Below are 26,687 nucleotides of genomic sequence, written 5' to 3' on the forward strand. Positions count from 1 at the left end.
TTGTCAAGATTCATGAAATGATTTGTACTCTATTATGTTCTCTTGGTTTTGTTAGCACAGTAATCTTATATGTTACCTAGGATGATGTGGAACCTCAGTTAATTGGGTTGCCACTATAATTTAAAAAAGTTAATAGATAATTAGTTAAGTTAGGTATAAATATGAGAATAGGTTTGATTTTTCTTCAGCTGTATTATTAAATAGGTATATAGCAGGCATGGGCAAATGCGGCTCTTGCTGAAAGTGCTATCCTTCCCAGCCTTACCATACTATTTGCCACGACTGTACAGAACTGTGGCTCCCATGCATTTTGCAAAACCTACATTTGGGTTCCCACTGAACTCTTGCTTGCCCACCCGTGGTATATAGCAACAATACAAGGTAATTCAAAAAGGACTTTACAACTTTGGAAGCATATAGAATTTTAAGCAGATGACTGCAGAATCAGTTGAGGCATTAATTTGTAACAAAACACATCAGGTTTCATCTTTAACAGTCATTTTGGTTTAATGTGAGCACATTGATAATGTGGCAGACATCTCACCTAAATTCAGTTTCTTGTCAAACCTGAAATGGCACATCTGTTGTCAGTTTGGTAACTGCAACAGTGATTCAAGTTTTGATCTCAATGAGATTTGCAGATATTTAACAAAAATGGCAGAAGAAAAATTGAGAGGTGTCAAATTTGGGGAAGGAAGTGGCCATGTTATCAGACTTTGTTTGACCAATCCATTGATTTGGAAAACATTTATTGAAGAAATCTGAACATTGGTTATGGGGATGGTGTGTTGTCTTGCTGAAAGTGCATGTGTCTTTCTATATCATTGTCATTTTAATGTGGAATGAGAAAATTTTCTAACAAATCCAAATATATGATGCTATTGATGATTCTTTTGTGGAAAAAGATGGGGCTGTACATTTTATAGTTTTTAAGAGCACAAAACAGTTACTTGTGGATTTTTGAAGACCTGAATCCTGCAATTGTAGGTGTTCACTTTATCATTGAGATGAAATGTTGACTTATCACTTGAGATATTTTTTGATGACATTATTTTATCTTTCTTAATTCAATGCATTTCTGCACAGAATTTCCACCTTATCTATGTCAGTAATTTTTGGCTGCACGATAGATGTCGCTACACCAGCCAAAGACGTCTCAGCATTTTTCCTGTAGCAAGAATAATAAACATGTTTTCTCACTCTGTTCGTGTCCATCCTTTCTTGTGTTTTGTGTCGTCACTATCATGCCAGGAAAGCATTTTCAACCATGCATTGCTTTGTGATTTCCCATCATCTAGGTGTACTCTATCTCTCCTGAAAGTTTGTAACTGCTGTACTGATACATCCTGTATGCTTTTCTGCATATATAAAAATTATTTGTTAAAATGCTACATCATAATGTGTGCTTAATCTTGGAGGCATTTTAGATATTAAAAAGGAGTTTAAATTAATTGCTCATTGTTAGCAAATGCTTATTTGAATTAATATAGTCATTACACAGTGCAACTGAAAATGTCTGTTGTTGGTATGTAATGCATTACATAGTCTGCTTGTATTGAACTCTGATGATGATTTGGACAGTGAATGTAAGAGACTGTCAATTCTAAGATGGATCTTTACTTCAGATATGCAAAAATGTGTAAATAGTATATCTTAGAATCCAGGAAATATAGTAGTTAACTGTTAAGCTGGACTCATAATATCAAACAAGAAAATGACAAGACATGGATTAGTAAGGACATGACAAATTATGAAATATTCACATTATAACACATTGTAACACATTGTAACAAACAATTTATCAGTTGCTTTAGAGTTGCTATCTAAACATGTTCAGAAATTTTTCTACTGATGACTCAGCTATAATAACTTATTTGATGAAGATGAACCCCAAATCAAAAGAATATGTATTTGGGTACACAAAATGTTGAAGAAATACAAAATAGAGGAAGATTATCAGACTTTTTCTAAACCAAAGATTATTTCTTTGGATATTGCACTTGCACTAAATAAACACATCATGAAAGAAACCTTAAAATGCAGTGATATTTTTAATTTTTGAATGTTTTCAGTTGTTTCTATTGACCTTCTTCAGGATAAAAAATTGCAATTGAATGACAGTTTTCATTCAACGCAAATGGGATTATTTTTGTCAGAAGTATGTTTATGTTCCATTAATGTTTTACAAAAACTGTCATTCGACTGCCATTTTTTATCTTGAAGAAGGTCAATAAAAACAACCAAAAACATTTGAAAATTAAAAATATTACTCCATTTTAAGGTTTCCTTTATGATATGGTTATTTAAACCAGATTTTTTTCCTGATTGCTATCACTATACATTGGACGAAACATATAAAGTTCTCTATATTCATTTACAAATCCTATTAATTTTTCACAGATCATAAAGATCCACTATATTTTGAAAATACAAAATATAATGGATCTTTATGACGTGAACATGGCAATACTGAATCACAAAATCATCAAAGGCAGGCACAGACACGACAAACATTCCCTCTCAGATTGTCAGTTGTGTTGTTGTCGTGATGTGTCTTTTCCGTGCTGGTTACAGTTAGTGTGAATATAACAATTTAAATTTAATAATAATTTGTGGTGGTGTTATCGATCTGTGCATGTCATTTCTTGTCTAATAGTGTGAATCAACCTTTAATATAGAGATAAAACTTCTCACTAAAATATTAAATTATACAGGAAAATAGTAAATAATAAACACAGGATTTCAAAGGTTTTTTTTTTTTATTTTTTTTATTTGAATTATTCATTTCTCCTGTCAAATGCTGTCTCAAATTTTATTAAGTCAAAAGTTTTTTGTTTTCTCAGATATTTATTTGGTTTATGATGAATATTAAATTAAATTAAAATTGAATGCAGTTTTTTGCTTGCTGAAGTCAAATATTGTTTCACAATATATTTTGCCATTCTTTTGTTCATATTTTTTGTGTCTTGCAATGACATACTGTCATCCTGATCTGTTATTGATTATGGAAGATTCTTAAGACATATAAATTTTATCTGTAACATCTGCTCATTAATATTTAAGATGGTTTCTTACAGCATTGAGGTATCTCGTAAAATATTAATTAAATATTCTTGGTATATTTAATATTTCTCTTCAGAAATTTATCGTTGCATGAAATACTTTTATCATTAAATATATAAATCTGTTTTGCATTGAATCTAAATAATGATCCGTTGTTATAAGTAATTTTTCTATAATTTGGCAAATTTATTTTGTATGAAAAATTAGAACATTCATGTTTTTTATATTTATCATTTTCAAACAGATGACTATGAAAGTTTATACTAAGTAGGATTACTAATTCAATATAATATAATGGAATTTTATTTGTTAACATACGAGAGTCACTGGTTATTTTAGGTGTAGGCAACCTAGGCTTTTGTCAAAGCATATGATCAAAGGTATCTCAAATAAGCATAAATATATGCTTGTGGATAATTGGTTTTGATTCATTACTTGTAATCCATTACTAGTCGGAATCCTAGATCTTGTATAGTATCAAGTATTATGTCATATAGTCTTTATACAGGCATATCACTAAATTTCCAGAACTGTTTTTAATCTGGACAAAATTATGAGAGGAAACTTAAAATTCCCACTGCCACCAGACTAGTTTACTGAGTGGCCACAGATAGCATTTTGTGTAGGGCATGCTTGTTTACATTATTTACATTTGCACTTGTTGGTGGTGATTTTACAATTCTGCAATATTCTTAGTTTATTTTGCTGAAATTTAACCCTAGCTGTGGCTTCTAAGAAAGATGAGAGTATCAGCGATAGTGTCAAACATAATTTACATTTAATATCTATTTAATTTAAGTTTTTAGCAGTCCATGGTATACTGTAGATGTACAGGACACTGGGTTAGAAGTTGTTGAAGAATTATTATGTGACCACAGTTGGGCTGGCAAAATGGTTAATCCAGCAAGATTTTGGAACCAAAAGTGTAAGAAATGTAGTGGTATACCTGTATTGTATAAACTTACATAAAAAAAGTGTCACAAGTTCATGCTTGCCTAGGATCTCACATAACCTATAACTATTCACTTGATTAGATATTCAACACTTTATATTTGTTTATTGTTACATCATATAATCACAACAACCAAACTGTGGCTTGTGAGCCATATGTAGATCTTTCAGACTATTACTGCAGTTCCCATATACTAGAACAGTGATAATTATAGTATTTTAACTACTGTTAGTACTATAGTATAAATACTGTTCAAATAATTTGTCTATCAGAAGATAGGCAATAAATGGCTTCTGTCAAGGTTTGGTCAACCCTGTTATATAGCTTGTAACATCTATTCACCTTTACTATCATCTCATCATATTGTTTTTTTTTTTTTATCTTCCATCCTTGTTAATGATATAGAAGTAATTTATTGTAAAAATGTTTTTACTTAACTCTTTGCTGATAAGTGACTCCATTTTATATCATTAACAAAACACCATCATTAATAAATATCAAGGAGTCGATTTATTATTTGATAAAAATATTTTTTGAGACACACACTGTTGTCATCAAATCCTATCTTAGTAATGACACTGACAAATTGAATGTATTTGATTTTTTACACACAAAACTACTGTATAACTTGGTTTTTTTCGGTTAAAAATTTAAAACAGTTGTTTTCATCTGGGGTGCCACAGCATACTAGCAGGCTACAAAATGGATTGATGGAAGAAGGCAGTGCAAACACTTAGTGATTTACCAAGGAGTGCCATCTGAGATGTTCTATAGAAACTGTCCCTATTTAGGTGTTAGACACATGAAGAAAACCCCAAAAACTCTACATGGCTAGCTTGTTGGTGGCAGGAACTCATGACAAACTAGAAATGTTCAATGGTTTTACCCATTTGTTGGTCTTGGGTGGGTTCTGGGCTGCAAAATATAGTGCCGAGCAGCACCGCGACAGTTCTTAAGTGTATCACTAAAAGTATTAATAACTCTACATAGTGGAGAAATAGTGGTGCCACAAGAAAAAAATGATGAAGTTGGGGTGCCATTATTACAAAAAGCTTGAAAAACATTGATCTAGAACATCAAGAATATAATTTAGAAAAAGTGCTTCAATGTGGGGTTTTTTAAATTTCTGTTACTTAATATTGTATGTGAATTTTTATTAACTAGTTTATGGCAACATGCAGATATTTGTATAATTTGGCTTCTAGCAGGTAAATATTTTGAAAAATTAAATTTTAAACAGCTTAAATTATTTGGAAAAATTCTTAGAAACCTTCAAGTTTACTGTAAAATAATTTAATAATTGCTGTTAGCTTATAAAAAATATTCATTTATATTAGGTTTGAATGATTCATAATACAATTGTTAATGTCATATGCTCAAGGGTACAAATGTTATTTGCATGAGATATAATTAGTGTGACTATAATTGGCAAGGTATTGAATATAATTTATTAACTTACTTATTTAATTAATAGAATTTATAGCTTTGAAAGAAGCTAATTTAATGTAGTAATTATAAAATTTGATGTATTAAATAGGATAATAAACTAATTTTCATGAGATTGTAACATAAATTATGAAGATATAAAGTAGCTTAAGCAGTTGAATTATTTCAAGTAATATTTAAATCAATATAGATAAATTATTAATTTTGTTTAAAAAAAATTTGTTTTAGTAGTTTTTTTTAAATGCTTTTTTCTGATTAGAGCAAACAAGTTCAAAAATGGAAATGAAAGATTGCCAAATGAGATAAAGAACCTTTCTGAGAAGAAAGGAAAGCAAATGTTACAGTAAGAAAAATTGATGATGATAACGTATTTTGTTTACATGTACTTTATGAAAGGATTGGAACAAATTTTGATTTTCTTTATCAAATTGAAAAATCTTATATTTTCCTTTATCTGGGAGTGTAAATGTTAGGTTCTTTGTAAGGTTTGAAACTGGTGAAAATGTATACTTTTAAAAGTATAACAAACATCGCAAAGCCCGATAAGTATATATAGAAACATCACCAAACGATCGTCTAAATAATCGTGCTATACTTCTGCTAATTTAAATAATTAATACAAAGTACCTCTAGTAGCAAATCATTTTGTATTAATTATTTAAATTACGGAATTATAACCCAATTACTTAGGCGATCGTTTGGTTATTTTTCTATACTTTTAAAAGTCAAAATTTTATCATGATACAGTTAAATAATTTTAGAATGTGTAATTACACTTTCAGAACAATTTAACTTTTCTCTTATATAAGTTTATTGATGATAATGTTTAAATATCAACAAATTTTCACATTTAAAAGACAGCTATATATTATTTTGTTTATTTATCTTAAATTTTATACTGTAGAATATTTAATTAATTTTTTTAATTTCATTATTAATTACTACTATGTTGCATGTTTATTAAAATTAAAAAAAAGAGACCTTAATGCAATATAATTGGCCAGATGGTCAAGGCATTAAAGGTGTCAGTCTGCTATACGTAAGGACTTAGATTTGAGACCAGGTCAGATTCTCAGAAGTTTTTATGAGTGGTTTGTCCTGTATGTGTTGGACTCTGTTTCTCACCACTTCTAGTTTTGGTTCCCATAAGAATCAGTTATTTAAAATTTTAAGTGATGATCATGATGCCAAATTTTGTGCAGTTTTGTAAAAATTAGCCATAATTTAATATAAATTAATCCAGTGTTTAGACTTAGATTAGACACTATTAATACACGATATTCATTTTTAATAATCTACTACATAAAGCTGAAAAAATGGGCATTTTCTTTCTGTCATGGTATGCCAAAAACAGCCACTAACGACCAAATAATAGCTAGGGCCACTAGGGGTGCCCCTAGCTATTATTTAAATTAACAATATAAATTATTTTATATTTTTACAGTGTAATACTCAGCACATTATTATTTTTATTTGTAATTTAGTATGCCCGATGCAGGCATTGGGCTTTTCAACTTGTATTTCATATATTCTGTTTTATATAGTTCAGTATGTGTGATTAAATTAAACAATATTAAAAATAATTTTTTTAGTTGTTCACTTCCAAATTTCATAGAACTGATTGTTCTGTTGAATATAATTTTGGTTGTTTGTCTTTTTCTCGATTTCTCATCTTTTGCACTGTTGTCATCAGATCATTTGACAAAGAAGATTCACTTATTATATTACATCATTTCTCTGATTAATTTAATTATGCACATTGTTTTATACACAGAGATGAAAGAAATTGCAATTTCATTTCTTCGTTTCTGTAGATTTTTAATGATACTTTCTTAATTTTAAATTCTTACTTATTAGGTTTTATTCATATAAGAAATTAAATTATTACATTATGTTTGAATAATTTTATAATAGGAACAAAAATGTAAACATTGTCTTTATTATGCTTCATAAATTAGTTTGTAGTATTAATTTAAATACTGTATATAATGTATTTATATATGCACATATATCTATGTATCTCTCTGTGTGTACAAGTATGTTTTCATGCAAATGCATGCATATGCACATTATTAAAAAATGTACATACTGTTTATTGTTTAAAAATAAATAAATTTATTACTAATTAACAGAATTTTGGTCTAAAAAGTATTTAAAACTAAATGAAATTATATATTAATGATAAAACTAATAACATTTTAAATTTAAATCTTATTTTTTAAGTTTTAAAACTTAAAGTATCTTTAAAAACTCTAGCAAAATGAATTGTGTTTTCTGCTAAGTGCAAATTATGTAATAATAAATAAATAAATATATGAACAATGTAGACAACAAGGATAAATGAATAATTTGAGGTCATTTCTGGGAAAAATCTGATAACATTTTTAATGAACAGAAGTTAAAAAAAAAAATTGTGTGCATAATTGAATTGAAAAACAAATGGAGATAAGAGATGTTTCGTCTCAACTACTCTCTGAAATCTCTGGATTTTTGCCAAGTAATGTTTCCATTCTTCTGCTGTTATCATTCTTTGCGTGCATTTGTGTAATGTTCTGCGGTGATGGTGTGAGTAATCATTTTGTTTTTTATTTTAAATTTCATTTTGAGTTCTAAGCATCAAAATAAACAGGATGCAATGTTAAAATTGCCGTTTTTTTTAAAAATTATGCAAAATGTTTGAACATCTTTGAAAAGTCATAGAGCATCATGCTGTGTTTTCAAGTGTAAGGAAAATTTTTATACTGATAAAATTAAACAAACAAAATAAATTATTTTTAAAACAAAAAGTTGATATTGTTGAATATTATAGAATATTATCAACATTTAAATAGTACTAATAATTTATTTAAACAATGCTAAATCTAAAAGGTTCTCTTCATCCCTTGTAATTGTATTTTTCATTCGTTTCTTGTTTAAAATTATAAAATTATAAAGGGTTATAATGAAGGATTTTTTTATGTCATGTAAAATTGTTAGATATTTAAATGTCAAACAAAATATAACTTTGATTGATAATTCAATGAAGATGAAGTTTGTTACCTTAATTTCCGAACAGTAAATGAAGTGAACTTTGGATATAGAAAGTATCATGTGGTGATTATCAAGATAAAAACAGAGAGTATTGCTTATAAACGATGAGATGTCAGATACATAATATTTAAAATGTTACAGTAAAATAAAAAAAGTTGTTTTATTTTAATGAAATACTAAAAATTATTATTGCTTAATAGCTTTTGAATAATCATATTCTAAAGTTTAAACTTGAACAAATATAATTATGTGAATGCTTTTGTTTTGGTAAACTTAAATTTATAGATTTTACACGCAATACTTTGAACACATGCAATTCTTCATATCTTTCTTTCTCTTTTTTCTTTCCTTCCTTCTCCTGTTCCTCTGTTTAACTGATGTGATAATAAAGTGGTGATAAACCATTTTACATAATGTAAGAATTTCTAACTAGCATTCAGACGGAAGTAATGCATTTGTCTTTTATCACATTGTCAAGTTGTAATTTATTCCCATAGATGTAAGTTTAAATTATTAAATCATTGTATTTCTGACATACCATACATTACATTCACAACAAATTATAACAATAATATGAATATCACTGAAATGTATGGCAGTTTAATAATTAAAATATATATTTTTTTAAATGCTGTTATGTATTTTATCTTTTGCTCAGTTGAATTGAAGAAAATAAAACTTGATCTACAGGTACTTTGTTTGTTTATTATTATTTTCTTAAATCCCAATCAGCACTTAGTAACCTAACTTTGTATAAATTCATCTTTCCTGTTGTCATATCTAATTATATCTTTTTCGCTTTGCTTTGTTATGTAATTTTATCCCAGTGAACTTTGCTCCAATAACTATTTATTTTGAATTGTTCATAGGAGGATGACAGGAATGTCCTGTTGGACATTTACTGTGTTAATTGTTAAGGCTCCTAATTACTTTATTGTTTGTTTGGTCTTCTATACGATAATTATATATGTTTGTAATTCTTTTTATAATGTTCAGAAAATAATGGACTTAAATTATATCATCAATTAGTTTGATATCTTTATTTTTATAATGTATCATTTTATTAATCTTGAACATTAATGCTGACGACATAGTGAAAAAGTATTTTTTAATCACTCATTTTTGAATTTAAATATTCCATCTTTAGAAAAGGATTCTTATGTTATTTGAAACTGAAAATATTTTAAAAGTTTTAGAACTCGTCAACAATTAAATTTTTAAAAATTTCTGATTGTTGATGAGTTTTGTTTCCAATATATTACTTTAGATAGGATTGGATTAGATTTTTTGCCTTAAAGAAACAAGGGCCTTCTGAGCCAAACAGATAATTAAAAAGTTATAAAATCAGAGAAATAATGTGTAGAAAACTTGTTATGCAGCAGTGTGCACTCAAGATTTAATGTTGGGGAGCTGAGTTGAACGGATGAAAAGTTTCTAATGCGAATTCAATAAAATTTTCACCTTATGTGGTTACTAATTCATAAGTAATATAGAAATAGAACACACAACACACTATAAATAAAAAAAATGAAATAAAAAAAATATTTTTGTAATTAAATAAGAAAATATTTTTGGAAAATTTACTAGTGTTTCTTTTCTTTTTACTTCGTGGGTGCCAGGGCCCCTTGGCTCACCCCCTGGGTGCACCACTGTTATGCAGTATATTTGTTGTTGTCTTTATCTATAAAAATTTTCTTTATCAAGATTGTTTGCTGCATTTCATATCATTAATAAATCTATAAAAAAATTTATTAATCTAATTTACAAACATCATTCATCACCATCAAGGTGTACAGCATGAGAGACTATACTACAGTAATTTCTTATGCAGTATACTTAAAACACAGATTTAGTAGATATAAACTGTCTAAATAATTACATTTTTTCAAATAGTATTTTTTAAATTGCTGCAGATCAGTTCTATAAAACATCTGAGGATAGGAATTATATTATTAAGCAGTTTTTTTTGTTAAAGTTTAGAAAGGTTTTTGGTTATTCTAAGGTTCAGCTGTGTAGCTTATATATTTTCATTTATTTCCCTAAGATCTTTCTAACTATTACAACTTGTCACTCATAGTCCTAAGATTCTGACATATACAAAAATATTATTTTTCCGTATACAAGTCTTATATATGAATGCCATTTATTTGTAGATTTACCAGTATATGAAATGAATATTATAACAACAGTTGGAATACAAATAATTGATTATGCTCTTGAAGCATTTTATCCATAAATGTATACAGAAGTAGGTTAAACGAATGGTTTTCTTTTCCTCAAACAAAGGTCATGACCCCTGTAGGGGGTGCAACACTTCCAATTCAAGGATAATTTCAGTAGGGAACTTTATTGACATTTGTTGTATTACTGAAAGGAATTCTTAAATTTGAAATTGTTGTTAGTACATTATTTTGTTTGTAGTTCTGATTAAAATGCATTGTTTCTAAAGTAGTATTTTAGGGTATTTATGATGATAAATATCAGTTTAAGAATATTATTTGGCTATTTATATACATTTCTATTGTTGAAAATGAGCTTGGTCTTTCTAAAAATTAGACAAAATGACAAAATAAAGCTGAAACTATTCTCCGAATTTCAGCTCCAAATGCAAATAAAATATTCGTTCTTTTTTTAACATTCATAAAGGACAGAAAATCGATATTTCCCAACCTGCTTAAATTAGCTGGAATATTGCATTATCTGGGAATATAATTTGTTATCATGCAAGGGATCGCGGTCCCCTTGTTGGGAAATTGTTTTATCAGCGCAAATATATCATAAAAGTGTATTAATTAATACGCTATCCAGTAAGAAGATTGCACGCAACTGATAACGAAATCCAAAGCGGTATATCGAGTAATATTTCCCAACAGTTAGAAACATTATTCATAATATTACGTAACAACGAACTTAAGCGTCTTTAGACGACATTACACTCTCTATCCACATTTGGATGAGCGATAAAACTGATGCTTTTTATTGTGCGGTATATTCGTAATGACGTCGTAACAAAAGAGTCGTTTAAAACGGGGGTTAAAGACGCATGCGAATTATATGTATCTGTAAGATTTCGTATTAGTGTGGCAGTCGTTAATGGCAACTCCCCTTAATAGAATATAATGGCATAGCTCTGTAGTTCGGTACATTTCCGCATTCTCTCCCTCTCTCTCTCTCTCTCTCTCCCTTTGTACCCAACTTAGTGAGGTCCGTGAATACCATACAGTTATATTTTGAAGGTCATGTAGCGCGCAAATATTCCGGACGGAGGTTTGTTTCCTCTCCCCCTTTCCGTTCCAACTTTTTATTGAGAGAGAGAAATTCATTAAGAGTAATTTTCCTCAATGCCGATAAGTAAGGAATTAAACGCGATTAGGTGTGTGTTACGTTCGTAGAATGCTTAATGTACGTTCGTACGTCGTAGCGCATTCGTTATCGATCATTAAATGCTTAGTTTTTACTAGCACTCGCCAGTTATTATCCTTGGAGGAGAGGTGCTTGAACCGAAACTTAGAGTAAGGATTTTATTCTTTTTTTTTTTCCTGTTTCTCTTGTAATAGAAATTTACGGGTGGTTAATTTCATATTTTTATAGGTTTTTGGGCGGTAAACCTAACTGTAAATTGTAATTTTAAAGTTGAATTATCTTGGAATTGCAAGTAAATTATTGATGAAAAATTGTCATATGTTCTCCCCCAATGGAGCTTTAGTCATTGTTGAATATGGGGAAAATTGGCGCTGACGTTTGAGATCAATACGTTCTGTTCGTTGCATGCATTGGAAATTTGCGTTACATTCATACTTTTATAAGTATATTTTACGATTTCTATGATTTTGGGGTGTTGAATACCGTAATTATCATTACTATATTCGTGTTGCAAAGTGCGGACTTCATACACGCGCATTCGAGTGTTACACATCATAACGCATTGAACTGATAGACATGTGTTAATGTATAGCATGTGCAGAACATTATACACAACATTGAACATGCACCACAAACCCTTCGTTATAGGTTCTTACGTGGTAAGTACATGTATAAGTTCGCGCTGTTAAGTAACACATGCATATTTTATATCACAGTTTATTGTCACTTGTGGATATTTCATTACGATGCTCTAATTAATTGTAGGGTATTACAATTAACACAGGTTCTGTAGCAGTGCGGTTTCTAGAAAAGTCACGATTCTCTCCATTGATTTTTCTATTAACCGCCATTACTTCAAAGTTAAATCCTATTCTTTCATATAATTGAACGAATTGTTTGGCTTTTTCTGCCAGGTGTTTACGCGTGCGGCTCGAAATAAAGAGTTTGTTTCACGCCCCGTTCACGTGTATAAGAATAGATTTCTGCAGTCACGTAAGAAAAGGGAAGGGACGCGACCGTGTCGTGACGGCTCGATTCGGAATTATTTCTGACTCACTTGCCAATTTCGATGAAGTTGAAGAGACTCTTCGATCTCGTATAATTTTAGAATTTGCGTTGAGTCATAACAATTCATACTGACTTCAGTCCAGATCGCGCGCGAGCTGTACCGACTCCTTCCCTCTATAAGAAAAGAAACCGAATTAGGGATGTTGAACTTTCATCTCTTTCCACTAGATGGCACAGGCTGTGACAGTTCTGAGGAAGAGAAGGTCGTGTAGCGTCCGGTGACGTCACCAATTAGTAACAATTAATAGACAAGGGTAGGGCTTGCACTGGCGACTAGCCAATGGGATGGCAGGATTCCTTCAACTGCGGACCTGTTGCCTACTTGTCAGTCGGGTCGAGTTTTGTTTTTTTTTTTTTTCTATTGCTTCGATCTGCAGTTCTCTCGTCTCCTCTTACCTGAAATGTCGATGGGTCGGACAAAGTGGCTTGACGTTCCGACCCCGTCCGTTCTGATACCGACGCTGTCGTTCGCTATGGAAGACGGTTAGAAACGGCGACATGCCCACCAGTTGGAGCGAGTTGGCCCTACGGTGTGTAAGTACCGCTTCCCGAATGCCGAAACGTCGAGGGTCATCGTCGCGAAAGTAACAAGGTCGGACGCTTCTCTCCCATCTGTTGTTGATTTAGCCTCTAGCGCACGAACGGGGAGACATCTGCTGGCCTTTCTTGAGGGTTTGAGTAACAGGTTTGCGGACCGGATGGGCTCTTGATGGTCGAGGACGATGTCAGAGAAGTGAAAAAAATGGTATATAGACCACCTGTCCTCCCTCCCTCTGGTGGAATGGAGCGGGTCGAGACATCCCGAGTCTGCAACTTCCGGAGTTTTTCCCCCTTCCCTTCCCCCCGTTTCTACCTAAAATCTCTATTAATCGTGACTTTGTTTTCATTGCAGGGAGGGATATGTTCCGTGATTGACTCAGTGGAGAGCATGAGAGGAGGGCGGGGAGTCTCTCCTATGGCTCCACCGACTGTCAGGATCAAGCACATTACCAGGTGAGTTTCACGCCCGTTTTTAGTACGCTGCTTTAATATAGGTCGCGTCCGTTAGTTGGTTTCGCCTGCTCCCCATATATAGGCTTGCGGCTGTCATTTCCGATGTTTTTTTTTTTGTGACGCTACCAAGTTCTAAGAGTGCCCAGGAGAAGAGAGAATACGATGTATTATTGTTTACAGATTTTTGACGGCTAATAGTTCGATACAGAACGCTCCCGTTCTGTAAACAAAAGCCGTTTGGATGGTGGGAATGGCACTATAGTTTTCGACAAGTTCCCCCAGGCAAATTTCCTTCCGTTTGGCCCTAGGGTGCCATGGGATAGGATGCATGGGCTGGGCTCTTAGAGAACGGTCAGACCCTCGGGCTCCCACCTATTTGAATGAGTTAAGATAACTGTCCTCCGATGCGTATCTTTACCCCGTTAAAGCGATGCCTTCGATAACGAGCCACGTGCTGCACAGAGCGAAGCGCTTGGAGCCATTCGAGAGCTGAATAATTCCCGAAATTAAGTAGGTAAATCCGTGCGATCTCCATCACGTTTCACTCTGTTGACCATTATATGGTGATAAAAACGAATTATCACGTTGTTAGCCTCAATAGAGCGTTGAAAATTTTTGCTCCCCCGTTGCGTGTAGACGGTACTCGTAAATGCGAAATCTGCGAAAGGTCGTTAAACCACAATCAAAGGACAAAGCTGTAGTCCGTTAATAAGACCGGAAAGTGAAAGGTAAATTTAGGTGTCACTGCGTTAAAATGGTAATTTTCTCGTTTATTATACGAAACTGGCATTGCGTAATACTATTCTACTGATACACGTTATTGAAATCCATCAAAAGGAAACCTGCTAAAGCCAGTTTTTATATATTGAAAATTATAGTTTAGAGGCACTGTAAAGCAAAAAATTCAAGCAGTTTTTTCCCTCCTTTTTGTTTTGAAGATACGGGTGGTGCTCTTTCTAGACACGTGTTCAAATGGGGCCTTTTTTAAAACCCAGTCAGAGGTAAGGAGCAGGTCATATCCTCTAGGGTTGTCTTTACCCCCAGCGAGAGCCAAATTGTTTATCCTCACGAAAGAAACCACTTTCGGAATTGTTTTTCTACAACTGCTCTAGAAAAACTGCAAAGTGTGTCCGGTCTGTAATGGTAGTCCTCTCTGGTGCGAGCAATTTTTATAAATTTCGTTTCGACATTGCATAAAACTTCCCTTCGAAGCCATGAATAACACCTGTTCCTAGAGTATTCGGTAGTTTAGAGGTTCGTCTCCGCACCTGCGATGGGGTGTCAATGCCCTCTTTAGTAAAAGCACCGCTCGTTTTATGGCCCTCCATAGCTTAGTATGCATTGTAAAACATGTCGGAAGTGTAGAACCCGCGACTGAAAAAAAAATCCATTATAGTGTTGTGACCCCGTCGTTGCATGGAATACGACGCTTCTGTTTGTTGTGTAGCTTGCTACGCGTTCTGTATCTATTAGTATGAACTTAAATCATGTCCCTCTCGAAGAAAATTGCTCTTGCCCCTTCTTAACCTAGACAAATGCTGCGATTCTTGAGCCAGTTTCTCGACATCAGAAGGTTTTATTTAGGATCGCGCAGTGATTTAGCGCCTAAGGGTCGGTTGTTTTACCGCCTCGACGCTTTCTAGCTCCGCTGTAGAACTTTAACCCGAGTAGGGTTGCACAGCGTGGTGACATTCTCCCGCAATTACGTCGTAACGTGACAAAATATTGCTTGATAATATATCACATGGTATCTGGAGTGAAAGTAGCATCCATTAATCTTCTAGAAGATGGCGTCTTAGAGCCTCTCCAATACCTTAAAAACATCCAAATGTCATCGAGACGTATGATTTCTTTAAAGAACTTCGAGTGGTTCATTACGAGCCGACTGTATATTTACAGAGACTTTCTGGATATAACTTGATATCTCGGAAGTATAAACGTTTAGCAAGCGCCAGATCTGGTTTTCGGGGGTGCTGATGGGTTAAAGGTGCGTTAGCAAGAGGAAAATTTCTCTTACAAGCTGGGTCACATGCGGCTCAAGATCAGGAGAAAGATGAAAATAAGTTATGATATTGTTGATTTGAATTGATAACAGACTATAATTTAGTTAAATTATACCGCGCGTGGTTTTGTATATAGGGCCTATATATATAGCCCTATATACAAAACCACACGCGCTATATATATATAAAATTGCCTTAAGACTATTCCGTTTGGCGCAATCGTGTATTACATTAGAGTATTTTCCTCATGTCCCTTATTATGATTTTAATAAGGCGAAGTGTCGCAACGCACATGTATTCACGTGTGATACGTGTTTATGCTGCATCGAAGTATTGTTAAATGTAAATATTCTAAGCTCTATACACGTTAAATATCTACGCAGCCGGATGCCACGCTGCATATGAGTATCTAGGTTTCTGATGGATGTGTTTTCGGTAGAAGTTAAGGGATGATTTCAGTAACAGTTTACGCGTACTGTCTGCCCCCATCCTGCTCGTTGAAGGGGTAGTAGCAGCTTGAAACTCTGTAGATGTGACGAAACATTTAATCTACCGGAGAGCTTCGGAGCGTGGCTCTCCGTGGGAAATTCAAAACTCATTTTACTGTATCGTGACTCATAAAAGACCACGCGCTCGCTAAAAAAGACGCTTTGTACTTAACCTTCTTTTGTATCATTATAGAAGCGTGAATGGCTCGACCAGGTTCCCGAAACTGGACGAATGCGCCCACTTTCATTACGAGAATGTGGAATTGGGTCCAGTTAAGGTAAAACTATTTAGAACGGCATTTAAAACGCACAAAAATTCGCCCGAAATGGTTAAATACGCAATCATTTTTTTGTGTGTAGATGGGCCTTTACGACGAAAGACAGGATGCGGGCAAGGCAACAGTAAGTGGTCCCGAGAAGGAGAACGAATTGAGAAATCACTGGTTCTGCGTACGAGTCATCAGTAACGGTAGATTGTGGACGGTTCGAAGGAGTTACGACAACTTTCGAATGTTGGATCGCCAGTTGCACAGATGCGTCTACGATCGGAAATACAGTTTGCTACCCGAGCTGGTTCCTATAGAGCAACTCCAGTGCGACACAGAGGTGAGTTCTTCCTCCCCCCTTCCCGATCGTTAGTGTCTTTGGATCCCAGAATCCACATGAGTCAGTCACTGAGTCAACACGTTGCTTATCTTCGAGCGAGCCGGAGGGGGGAATGAAAAAAAATCATTAATCTTCCGTCCCGCTCGAATTATGCCATTAGCGACGGGATTGTTCGCATAATTTAATAAATTTTTACTTCTTTTTTATAGGTTAGGATTATTTAAATGACCGTGACCATTAATTTAATACTGGAACCGAGCCAAGGGAGACACCAAAACAATATTCTAAACGGCAGCTTCGACTCTTTTAAGAATGGATCGAGTAGGGGGATGGAATATGTTCATGTATATGTATATATATATATATATATATATATATATATATATATATAAGCGGTGCCTGGGCCAATCCGTTACGTTTAAAGTCGAAAAACTCCAGATCTCCATCGTTAACTAGCGAGATAGTAGTCCTTTGTCCCGCCGAAAAGTTTGTACAAAGTCCGATTTTGCTTTCAAGGAATTAATTGTGACGTCTACTTTCCCCGTCCCACTTTCGACTGGAGCGTTACGCCGGACACACTTAACTTTCCCGTGAATCATTAAGCGATCGATAGCGTGACGTGTGACGTTTCGGCGCGGGAGGCACTAGAAAAGCCGGATCTGTTCGTTTCTCGTGTCGTATTGTCGAGAGAACGCGGGAACGCTCCGTTGTGTGACGTTTTATGCCCATTGACTAGAGAACTCGGACGCCGCGCGGTCACCGTGCAAAGCGGTGTCTGCTGCCAAACTGGTGCCACTGACGATATCAAAGGATACCGCCTGATATTTTTTGTATGTGTGGCTCATTCACAGATCGGTAGGACGGGTGCCAACAAGCGTTGTGAATGACTTTTAACCGAATGCCCGCTAGGGACGATACGAATTTGAGCTTCGCACCCCCTTTCAGAACAAATTTAGAGATAAATTTCGTATCGATTAGGCTCAGGCGCGAGCGATGCAGAAATCTGTCAGATTTTTGTGTGGCTGTGACGTCACGTAAATTTAAAATTTCTCTTGGCTCCGTTCCAGAGTGCAATGCAGAGCGTGTGTCTTGTGTAATGTCTAGTGTTTCGAAGCTTCGTTCCGCTATACAATTTGGGATGTGTTTCGCGAATCTGGGTGTGAAAAATTTCTCTTCTCCTTCATACAGAAATTCTCTCTACAAACCACCCTCTCCATATTTGTAAAATACAGAATAGTTTTGCGGGCGTGTATGAAAATTTCCCTCCATATTTGATGAGGGTAACGCTGGAGACAAACCACTCGAGTTTTGGGCGAAATTCTTTTACTCCGCTTTACACTGAAATAAAATCGAACATATTCGATTAATTCTGTTTTTAAAACGGCCCCCTGCAGCGGAGAATATTTAAGAATTTGTAGCTTTTAACTGACGCAAAGGCTCCTTCCGGATTTTACTGGTGTAGAATGAAGTCCGGATCAGATCGTGACGTATAAGCCCGTTGCACTGTTTTCCTGTAGGCCGTGTTCCGGAGCCGGATCTGGTGTCTCGGCCAAGCTGTCATCGCGTACGACTTGCCTACTCCACTCTACCGTGGCATGACGCCCTTCTCAGACTTGGGGCGCGTTGCGAAGTGCAGTTTGTGGGTCAAGCGCCGCTGCATTGTTCTCCCCCACCCGACGAATCCGTTGGATAGAATTTCGACAGTTTGACGCGAATGCCGGAAGACACCTGGATGCGAGACACGCCCGGTGAGTCGGATAGGGGTCGTTGATCCCACCTTCCCCGCAGCCGCGCGCGACCCCAGCTAACTGTCGAGGTCGAAGGTCACCGCTGGTTCCGGGGTGCAGTTTTGGCCGGGGTCGCAGTCGCTCCACCGGTTCGAATGGCGAACGGTTGACAGTTTTGATGGTCCGCTTTCCGATTTCGCGCGCGCCAAATTCGCTCAGACTGCGTGTCTGGTGCGTTGCCTCCCACGTTACGACATCGTTGGTCACGTGCCCGTTTTTCCTCACCTTCTAAGTTCGCGTCGAAAAAAAAGAAGCATCACTCTGCTTCCCACAATCGTTAGGGGTGGGGCGCGTGCGACGGTGGTGGTTTGTGACCTTCGACACGACGCCGGGCGGAGAGTGCTCTGGCACGACGCGACGCTTCTTCCGTACGCATACGTGTTTATCATTGGAAACCGATCCGTTTAACCGTGCGTTTACCTGTTATCCGTGCCGGTTAGATCACCGATCGGTGGCACGGTCTCGAGGAGGTAATTCGAATAAGGAAACGAGGCCGGGACGAACAGACGCGCCTCTTTCACGAACGGATAAAAGGAAACATTGATCGAAAGGGGACGAATTAGCGTGCGGCTCGTTCGCGTATTTAGTAAATGCATGTATGCATGTGTGTGTTTCTTCGTTTCTCTCTTTTTCCGACTCTCCTACGCATTCCGGATCGCGGCGTCAACTGGTACCAGATGTGCATCTTCTGGGAATGCGCCGGTTTAATGTGCCAAACCGAAGTTTACGTTTATCGATCGGTGCGCGGAGGACGTTCACCTGTGCGTATCGAGCGGCGTTTTAAAACCCGGCAGACTCGCCTCCCCCTTCGTTTTGTATATACATTATATCTCGAATTGTTTTCTTTCAGGATTACCTTCGAAACACTTTGACGTCCTACTTGGATAGGTTCTCGGATTTGGCAGGAAGCCTGATCAGTTGCGGCCCGGTGCTCAACTGGTTGGAGGTGAGTTCAGCCAGCTTTCGCGCCCGTTAATCGGGAGTGGGTTTGTTTGTGTCTGTCCTAACGCTGGTTATTTCTCTCGCCGCAGCTCGACAATCGCGGAAATCGACTGATCGTACCCGACGAGGCGGCCATCAACACACCGGCGGTAGCTGCCGCTTACGTAGTTAGAAGATATACGGCGCAGGCTACCGACGAGATATCCTTCGAGGTGAGTATATCTTCCTCTTCCCCTTCTCCTCTTGTCCGCCCCTCGTTAACGGTGTGGCATACGGATGGCGCGTACCGGCGGCCGGCCCACTTAGCGCCGTTCCGGGAAAGTTGATGACGTACTTACTTCTTTTTTTCCGTTTCTGTAAACAAATTTCGTCGCGCGGTCCTTTATCCAGCGGATGGCTCCCCCAGCGACTTTTTCTTTCCACCCCCCGAGTTTTAAAATTAGTATTACCCGCTCCTGGGACGGAGGAGGGAGTATAGGTGCTTTCCCTCGGAGAACCGGCGGGAGGAAGTTGTCACGTGACGGCCGCCCGCCATTTTGATGTGGATCGTGCGCCGCTCGACTCGTAGTTCGCTTATTCCCGGGTCGCTCGTCGCTCGTCGAAAGATTGCAGCTTTGGACGTGTGCCAGCGTGGTCGGGACCTTTGCAGAATTGTTAATCGTGGGGCTACGTGCCGGTGGCGTGTCGTGGAAGAGATTCGGAAGAAGGTCGCACCGTCGTCCACCCTCCGTGGCTGGTTGGATCAAGGACGAATGCTTGCTGTCGCTGCCAGCTTTTTTTAAATTTTGTTTTGTACTCGGTCCGGAGCCAGGTCGTCGTCTACGAGTAGACCGTCTGGCCGTAAACATTTGCGAAATGGACGCCAAACAACTCCAGTGTTGCGCGTCGCCACTCGATTTCACACGAGAAGAGGGATGCTGTGAATAGATTGCTCGAAGTGTACGTACGGATGCTCGAGTTTGAGTTACCATTCGTTTACTCGTCGGAAAAGTCGTCGTAAATAATGGCCTTTATGCGTTATTCTTTCCTTCTTCAGTAAATTTTAAGGTGGCGGGGAGAGAAGTTTGAATCATTAAATCTTTTGCCCTGTTCCTTGCGGGGTGAGTTTGGGGTGTGTGGCAGAATCCCCTGCAGAAATTCTGCCCAGAAGAAGTGGAATGGTTCCCGGGTTATAGTGTGTTTTGTTTTCTTACAGGTGGGAGACATGATTTCTGTCATCGACATGCCTCCTCCGGAAGAATCGACATGGTGGAGAGGAAAGAAAGGTTTCGAAGTCAGTATTACCTTCGTTTTATGCTAATAGAAATTAGTAATTGAACGATTGAGCCGGATTGACTATTGGGATAGAACTGTCATTTGATTATTAGTATAAGTAGAGTTTTGTTAAAAATGTAGAGTAAAACAGAAGCTAGAATTGTGGTGTAATGTGTCTTCCTTCGGCAGTGAGAAAAACTGACATTTTGGTATTTTATAACGGTATAATGAAAAATTAAATATGAATAGGAGTTTATTGGAAATAAGATTTAGAATTTAAGTATCTCATAAGAATTTTAATCTTTGAATATTCCTTTTTATTTTATATGTAAGTAAATTTCAAAATCTATATATATACATATATATAATCTGATGCTAGTGCATGGTATTATTTAGGACAGTTTATTTAGTTAGTTTTATTTATAAAGTTGTATAAGGTTAGATTAATTGGTGTCATTAATCTAGAACGTATTCTCGGTCGTCTTTGAAGCTGATTTAAACTGCTTTCTTCGTGGAATTGTATACAATTAATTTCTCTGTAATAAGTTTTACCAAAATTTGACACTCTTGCAACCAGTAGATTTATGTAAATGCAAAGCAAAAAAATTAAATCTTAGAAATTTGTAAGATTTTAAATTATTTTAGTGCAATTTTACAAAATATAGTCTATTTTGTCGAAACCGGGACATTTAAAATGAATATTCAATTTCGTTTGTACAATATTTTGCTTGTGTTAAATCTTATTTAAAATATTACTATTGAATTTCATCATGCAGCTTAAGACCTGTTACCTTTCTGTTTTACAAGATACGAGGTAATTAAAAAGTTAAGTCTGTTCTAAATTGCATTTATTCTCTGTTGAGAACAAATTTAGCATCCTGTAACTTAGACTGTTGCTCGTTTGATCACGTGGTCAACTTCTAGTCTGTCGCTCGAAATCAAATGCGTTATGATCATTTAGTAATAAGTGGTTTAGGAAATGGTTGCTTTTAAAGTTTGCAAATGATTTGGATAAATAAGATTTTAACTTTGCTTCATTTAATTTTTTGACAAGTTCAAGGTTAAGTTGGTGCTTAATTTCAATATTTAAAACATCTTTTGAAAAATATATGTTAATAAGCAGTTTCTAAAGTTAGCAAACTTAGTAACACTATAACAGATGTAAATTTATTCTGCTTAGTTTGCTAGTTTATAGAAAGATGGAAATCTGTCTCAAATACTCTTAACATTCCATGTGTTGAATGTAAAGGGTATATTTTAACTTAGCTTTATTTTAATACGTTACATCTTAGGAATGGAATTTAGCTTAAGTATTCCAAGTTATTTTAATTCAATATTTAATTATAATAGAATTATTAACTCTGTTTCCATTCTGAGATGCATTTTTTTTTTTCTTTCTTTCTTTTTCTTTCTCTTTAACTTGCTAATCTATTCGAGTATAGTTGCAGTTGTTCTCGTGTAGGTATGATAATTTCGTATGGCTAGTGGCAGTTATCCATTAGCATAACATTAATTGATATTCAGCTGATTTAGATCAAACCGATGGTTGATATGCATATTTACCGTTGAAAATTTATGTTAGAAAATTAAAAGCCGAAACGAGTTTCTTCGTCGTATTTTTTTAAAATAGGTTTCGCATCATTCGGAGAGTGCAATTATTCGTAAAGGGCTCAGTCCCGTTTGCCTTGGATCGGAAGCTCGACTAAACTGACTAAATGGACTTTTCGTGCTAATAATTTTTAAAAATTAATTAAAAATGCTAATTTTTGACGAGCGAAAATGAAATTCTGCAATGAAAACTTCAAAATGCTTTTATGCTTCTTCATGACACAACACTGTTGTCTTAGGAATATGTATACATATTCCTAAGACAACAGACAATACAAAACAGCTTTGTTTATAGCAAAGATGGAGATGTATTTAATATTCAAACAATGTCAGATGTTTTTTTTTCTAGTATTATACATTATTAATTGAGTAATTGTGATTGTTGAAGTGTAATTCTAAATTTTTTAGAGAATTGAATTTGGCTCTCTGTACAAGAAAGAAAAATTCAGACTAAGATTAATTAATAAAAGAAAAATAATTAAACCAGTTTGCAAATAGAAGAAATTTAACTATATATATAATCTTCTTGTATATATTTAATCACTTAGGTTAATTACTTATGAGTATGTCAAGGTTTTGAGTTAAGCATGTTTTAGAATGCTTAAAAAATCATTCATTGAAGGAACTGTGACTTCATTAAGTGAGTTAAAATCCAAATGACCGACTTAAGAGCCAAAACTAAAATTTATTTGTCTTAGAAAGTTTCTAAATCTTTCTGTTATCTTTAATCAAATGAAATTTGAACAGTTTTATGATTAATAATATTTTAAATATGACAATAAAAAATTGGTTTAAGATTTTTTTTAGTTTAAAATGTTCTGAATATGTGAAATTTTAATTGTTTATGTCTGCAAGTTGTCATAATTGAAGAATATTTAGAAAAAGTGGTGTTTATTAGAATTCTTAGTTTTATGATGATTTAAAGCTGAAAATATCCATTTAAAAATCAAGGAATTGAAAGTCTTGTTTCTGCACGTGATGATGCCGAGAGAATTTCAGAATGACGTAACACTAGAGCTTTAAGCAGTGACATATGTTATGAAAAAAATGTCATATGGCAACCATACTGAATTTTATTCAGAAAATTGCAGTTTTTTTTTGTTTTTTCTTCATCATTTAAATAAGGAATTTATTAAAAAATTGTAAATAGATAATTTTAGAACCTGCCAAATTGCTTAAAAATTGAATGGGTTTCTTCAGTTTTTCATATGACATGATGTTATAATGAAAAATATATGTTAATTGACCACTATAGGAATAAACTTTAAGTCACACACTTATTCATCTTCAAACTAGCAATTAGAATATTAATGTTTTTCGTGTAAAAATTTTATATTTAAAACTTTATTGAAGATTCGATTCAATTTTATTTATGATAAAAATGCCCTCTTATTTTTCGTCGACTTAAAATTCTGAATGAATTTTTTTTATACTGCTATATTAAAATTTATGCCCCCTCTTCAACAAAGCTAAACTGTTCGCTAGTAACGTAGTTGAACAAGCAAGTAGTGTTGCTTTATATATTTTATTTTTTCTTTTCTTTTTTTTACTTCAGTGATATTACTTCTATAATATTCGCATTATCTGTGAATGAATTATTTATTGTGATGTGCTTATTATATAAAGGACTCGAGAAATCTTGCCAATAAATTTCGTAAAAACTTCAAATAAAGCATTTCTGATATCACGTTCCGCTGTCACAGGTGTTAAAGGGGTCGGAAATCAATATAAAAAATAAATCTGCAGGAGATGTGCATATAAATAGTTAATGGTGTTACATCTTGCCCTACAAAGTTAGTTTTGGTGTCGGATTTCAAACTCTTGGTATCATTCAAAGATGGTTGATTATAGAGTGAAGTAATTTATTGTAATTTTTTTATTTTGGTCTCTCTTTAAATATATAATTAATGTGAGTAAAATTTTGTTTAAGATAAAATTCTATAATTGTTCAAAAAGATTAAAATGTTTAAAGGATAAGTTAGTGTTACCTCTTGGTGACAAAATTATATATATTTTTTAATTATATAAATATTAATGAATATTAGTAACTAACAATATAATTTAGTTTCAATTCTTCCTTTTTCTTTTGCTGATGAATAATAAACTTTAAAATTTGGTAAGTGTGATTGGTGTAACAAAAAACCCACTTGACCCTGTAATTATAAATTGTTGAAGTTGTACATTATTTATGATTCTTTAATGGCTTCTAAAGATGCTTCTTTGTATTCAAAAGAAATATATTTAAATTTGAACGATCTTGAAGTAAATTCCAAACTTGTAGTAGCATTAGAGTTGCTGGTTTAGATTGATTTATCTGTTGATAGGGCCTGAGAGAGAGATGAGTCACAAATGCAGTTTCGTACTCCTCTCTAAAAGCTATAAAAAATTATGATTAAAACAAATAAAAGCAGATTTTTTCATCACTTTTTGAAAGAAAGTTTAATTTTAATACTTTCAAATTATTTTATTTACATAAGAATACTAAATTTCCAGATTTTTTTGCATCTAAGACCTAGCTAAATGGCTCTACTTGATGTTATACTTGATAAAGATTTATTTAATTAAATTTATAATGAATTAGACATGCAGTTTTATTATACTGACAAGTCTCATGACAAGCATTCTTTAAAAATATATTGATAATGAATATGAAAATTATGTATTGTACAAAGCATTTACAGATTTAAGATAGAAAAAATAAATTAAAAAATATCATTTCTTATATTTTTCTTTTAGTAAAAGATAATGTTAATGGAAAGAATAATCCGTATTTTATTTATCTCTCTCTATTTTTGTCGCTCAGCAAAAGCATATTAAATTTGTTTCAATCTATGTGTTCCAGATCATTTTAATCAGCTCAGTGTGAGGATGACCCAAAAATCAGAAAATACAAGAAGAATCATGTCTGATAGGATATAGAATACATCAAAGTCACAAATTTTTCTAGTCTTTTTATAGTTTTTGAAACAAAATTTCAGAAGTAGATAACAATTGCTATGGCAATTCGGATGAGGCGAGGTCATACTTGTTTAATTTGTTAATTTCTTTTTTCTTTTGATTTTAATGCATTTGGAATAACTTTCAACACAAATTTAGAACTAATGACAAACACTGGCACACTATAACAACTGCTGATCTGTAATCTATTGCTTTTGAATCCTTTGGCTCGATAAAATTGTTTGCATAAAAGAGTTCTCCTGGTAATTACAAATGTTAATGAATACGATTTGTTAAAATAACAAAATATATTTTAATATTGCAATTTAGTTAACAAAAGTAATTGAAATTTTCCATAAAGTTTTACATTTAACATATGTTTTATTTGGCTAGATATTTGTTGAAGCTTTAATTAGTTTACATTACAGATTTTTGTGTCATTGTCATTTTGATAGTTTCTAGAGGGATATTTCAAGAATCATAAATTTATATGCAGTTTATTGGAAAGTTAATGGATTTTTTATGGCATTTTAAACTTTATAATGCTCTCATTTCAGAAATTAAATTTTTTATGTAACATATACCAAACAAATATTAAAAGAAACTTGTTTTAATATCTAATAGGCCTATGCAATGATTGATAAATAGCAAATTGTGAGTACTAAGTAAAGATATTCTGTTGAAGATTGCTACATTGTTGAGATCAAGATAACGTTCATATATATTTATATTTAAAGTCAAAACAAATTTTATTATATGTATGAATTAACCTCTGTACAAATTCATTGTAGTTAGTTCTGAGGAAAGGTTTCAAATTACTGTTTGTTTGTTTGCCATTTCTCTCACATGCCAACTTGCTCCTGCTAAAATGGGGGTGCAGACATCTTGTTACATACAGGTATAGAATATAGTGATTTTCATCACCTGAATTTGAAAATAGGATATAATTTTTTGTCTGATTTAATTAGATCTTTGCAATTTTTATCATGTATGAATGTTGATTTCAATATAAATTGCTACAGAAAAGTTCTGAAAAGCAATTTTTGTTTAGTATTTAAAGTAATCATAAAAATTTAACAAACTGATCATTTCACGCATGGAGCTTAGAGAAAGGATACTATGGTTAGCTCTGATTAATTGATACTTC

General features: G+C 34.1%; 1 protein-coding gene across 5 annotated transcripts in view; it reads left to right on the top strand.

Annotated features, from left to right (window-relative positions):
• LOC136989515 (uncharacterized) overlaps positions 1-26,687 on the top strand; it is a 127,456-nt gene that overhangs the window by 54,907 nt on the left and 45,862 nt on the right. For 3 of the 5 annotated variants that reach the window (XM_067287701.1, XM_067287700.1, XM_067287703.1), the window contains exons 4-9: positions 13,815-13,915; positions 16,600-16,684; positions 16,767-17,012; positions 19,650-19,745; positions 19,831-19,953; positions 20,937-21,014. In XM_067287701.1, the coding sequence (XP_067143802.1) occupies positions 13,815-13,915; positions 16,600-16,684; positions 16,767-17,012; positions 19,650-19,745; positions 19,831-19,953; positions 20,937-21,014 (729 nt within the window). Of the gene's footprint in view, positions 1-13,229; positions 13,457-13,814; positions 13,916-16,599; positions 16,685-16,766; positions 17,013-19,649; positions 19,746-19,830; positions 19,954-20,037; positions 20,738-20,936; positions 21,015-26,687 lie in introns of those variants that run through there. The other 2 variants (XM_067287704.1, XM_067287705.1) reach the window with 2 other exon arrangements.

The sequence above is a fragment of the Centruroides vittatus genome, unplaced genomic scaffold, assembly GCF_030686945.1.
Source record: "Centruroides vittatus isolate TY-2023 unplaced genomic scaffold, ASM3068694v2 scaffold_576, whole genome shotgun sequence".
Classification (NCBI taxonomy): Eukaryota; Metazoa; Arthropoda; class Arachnida; order Scorpiones; family Buthidae; genus Centruroides; species Centruroides vittatus.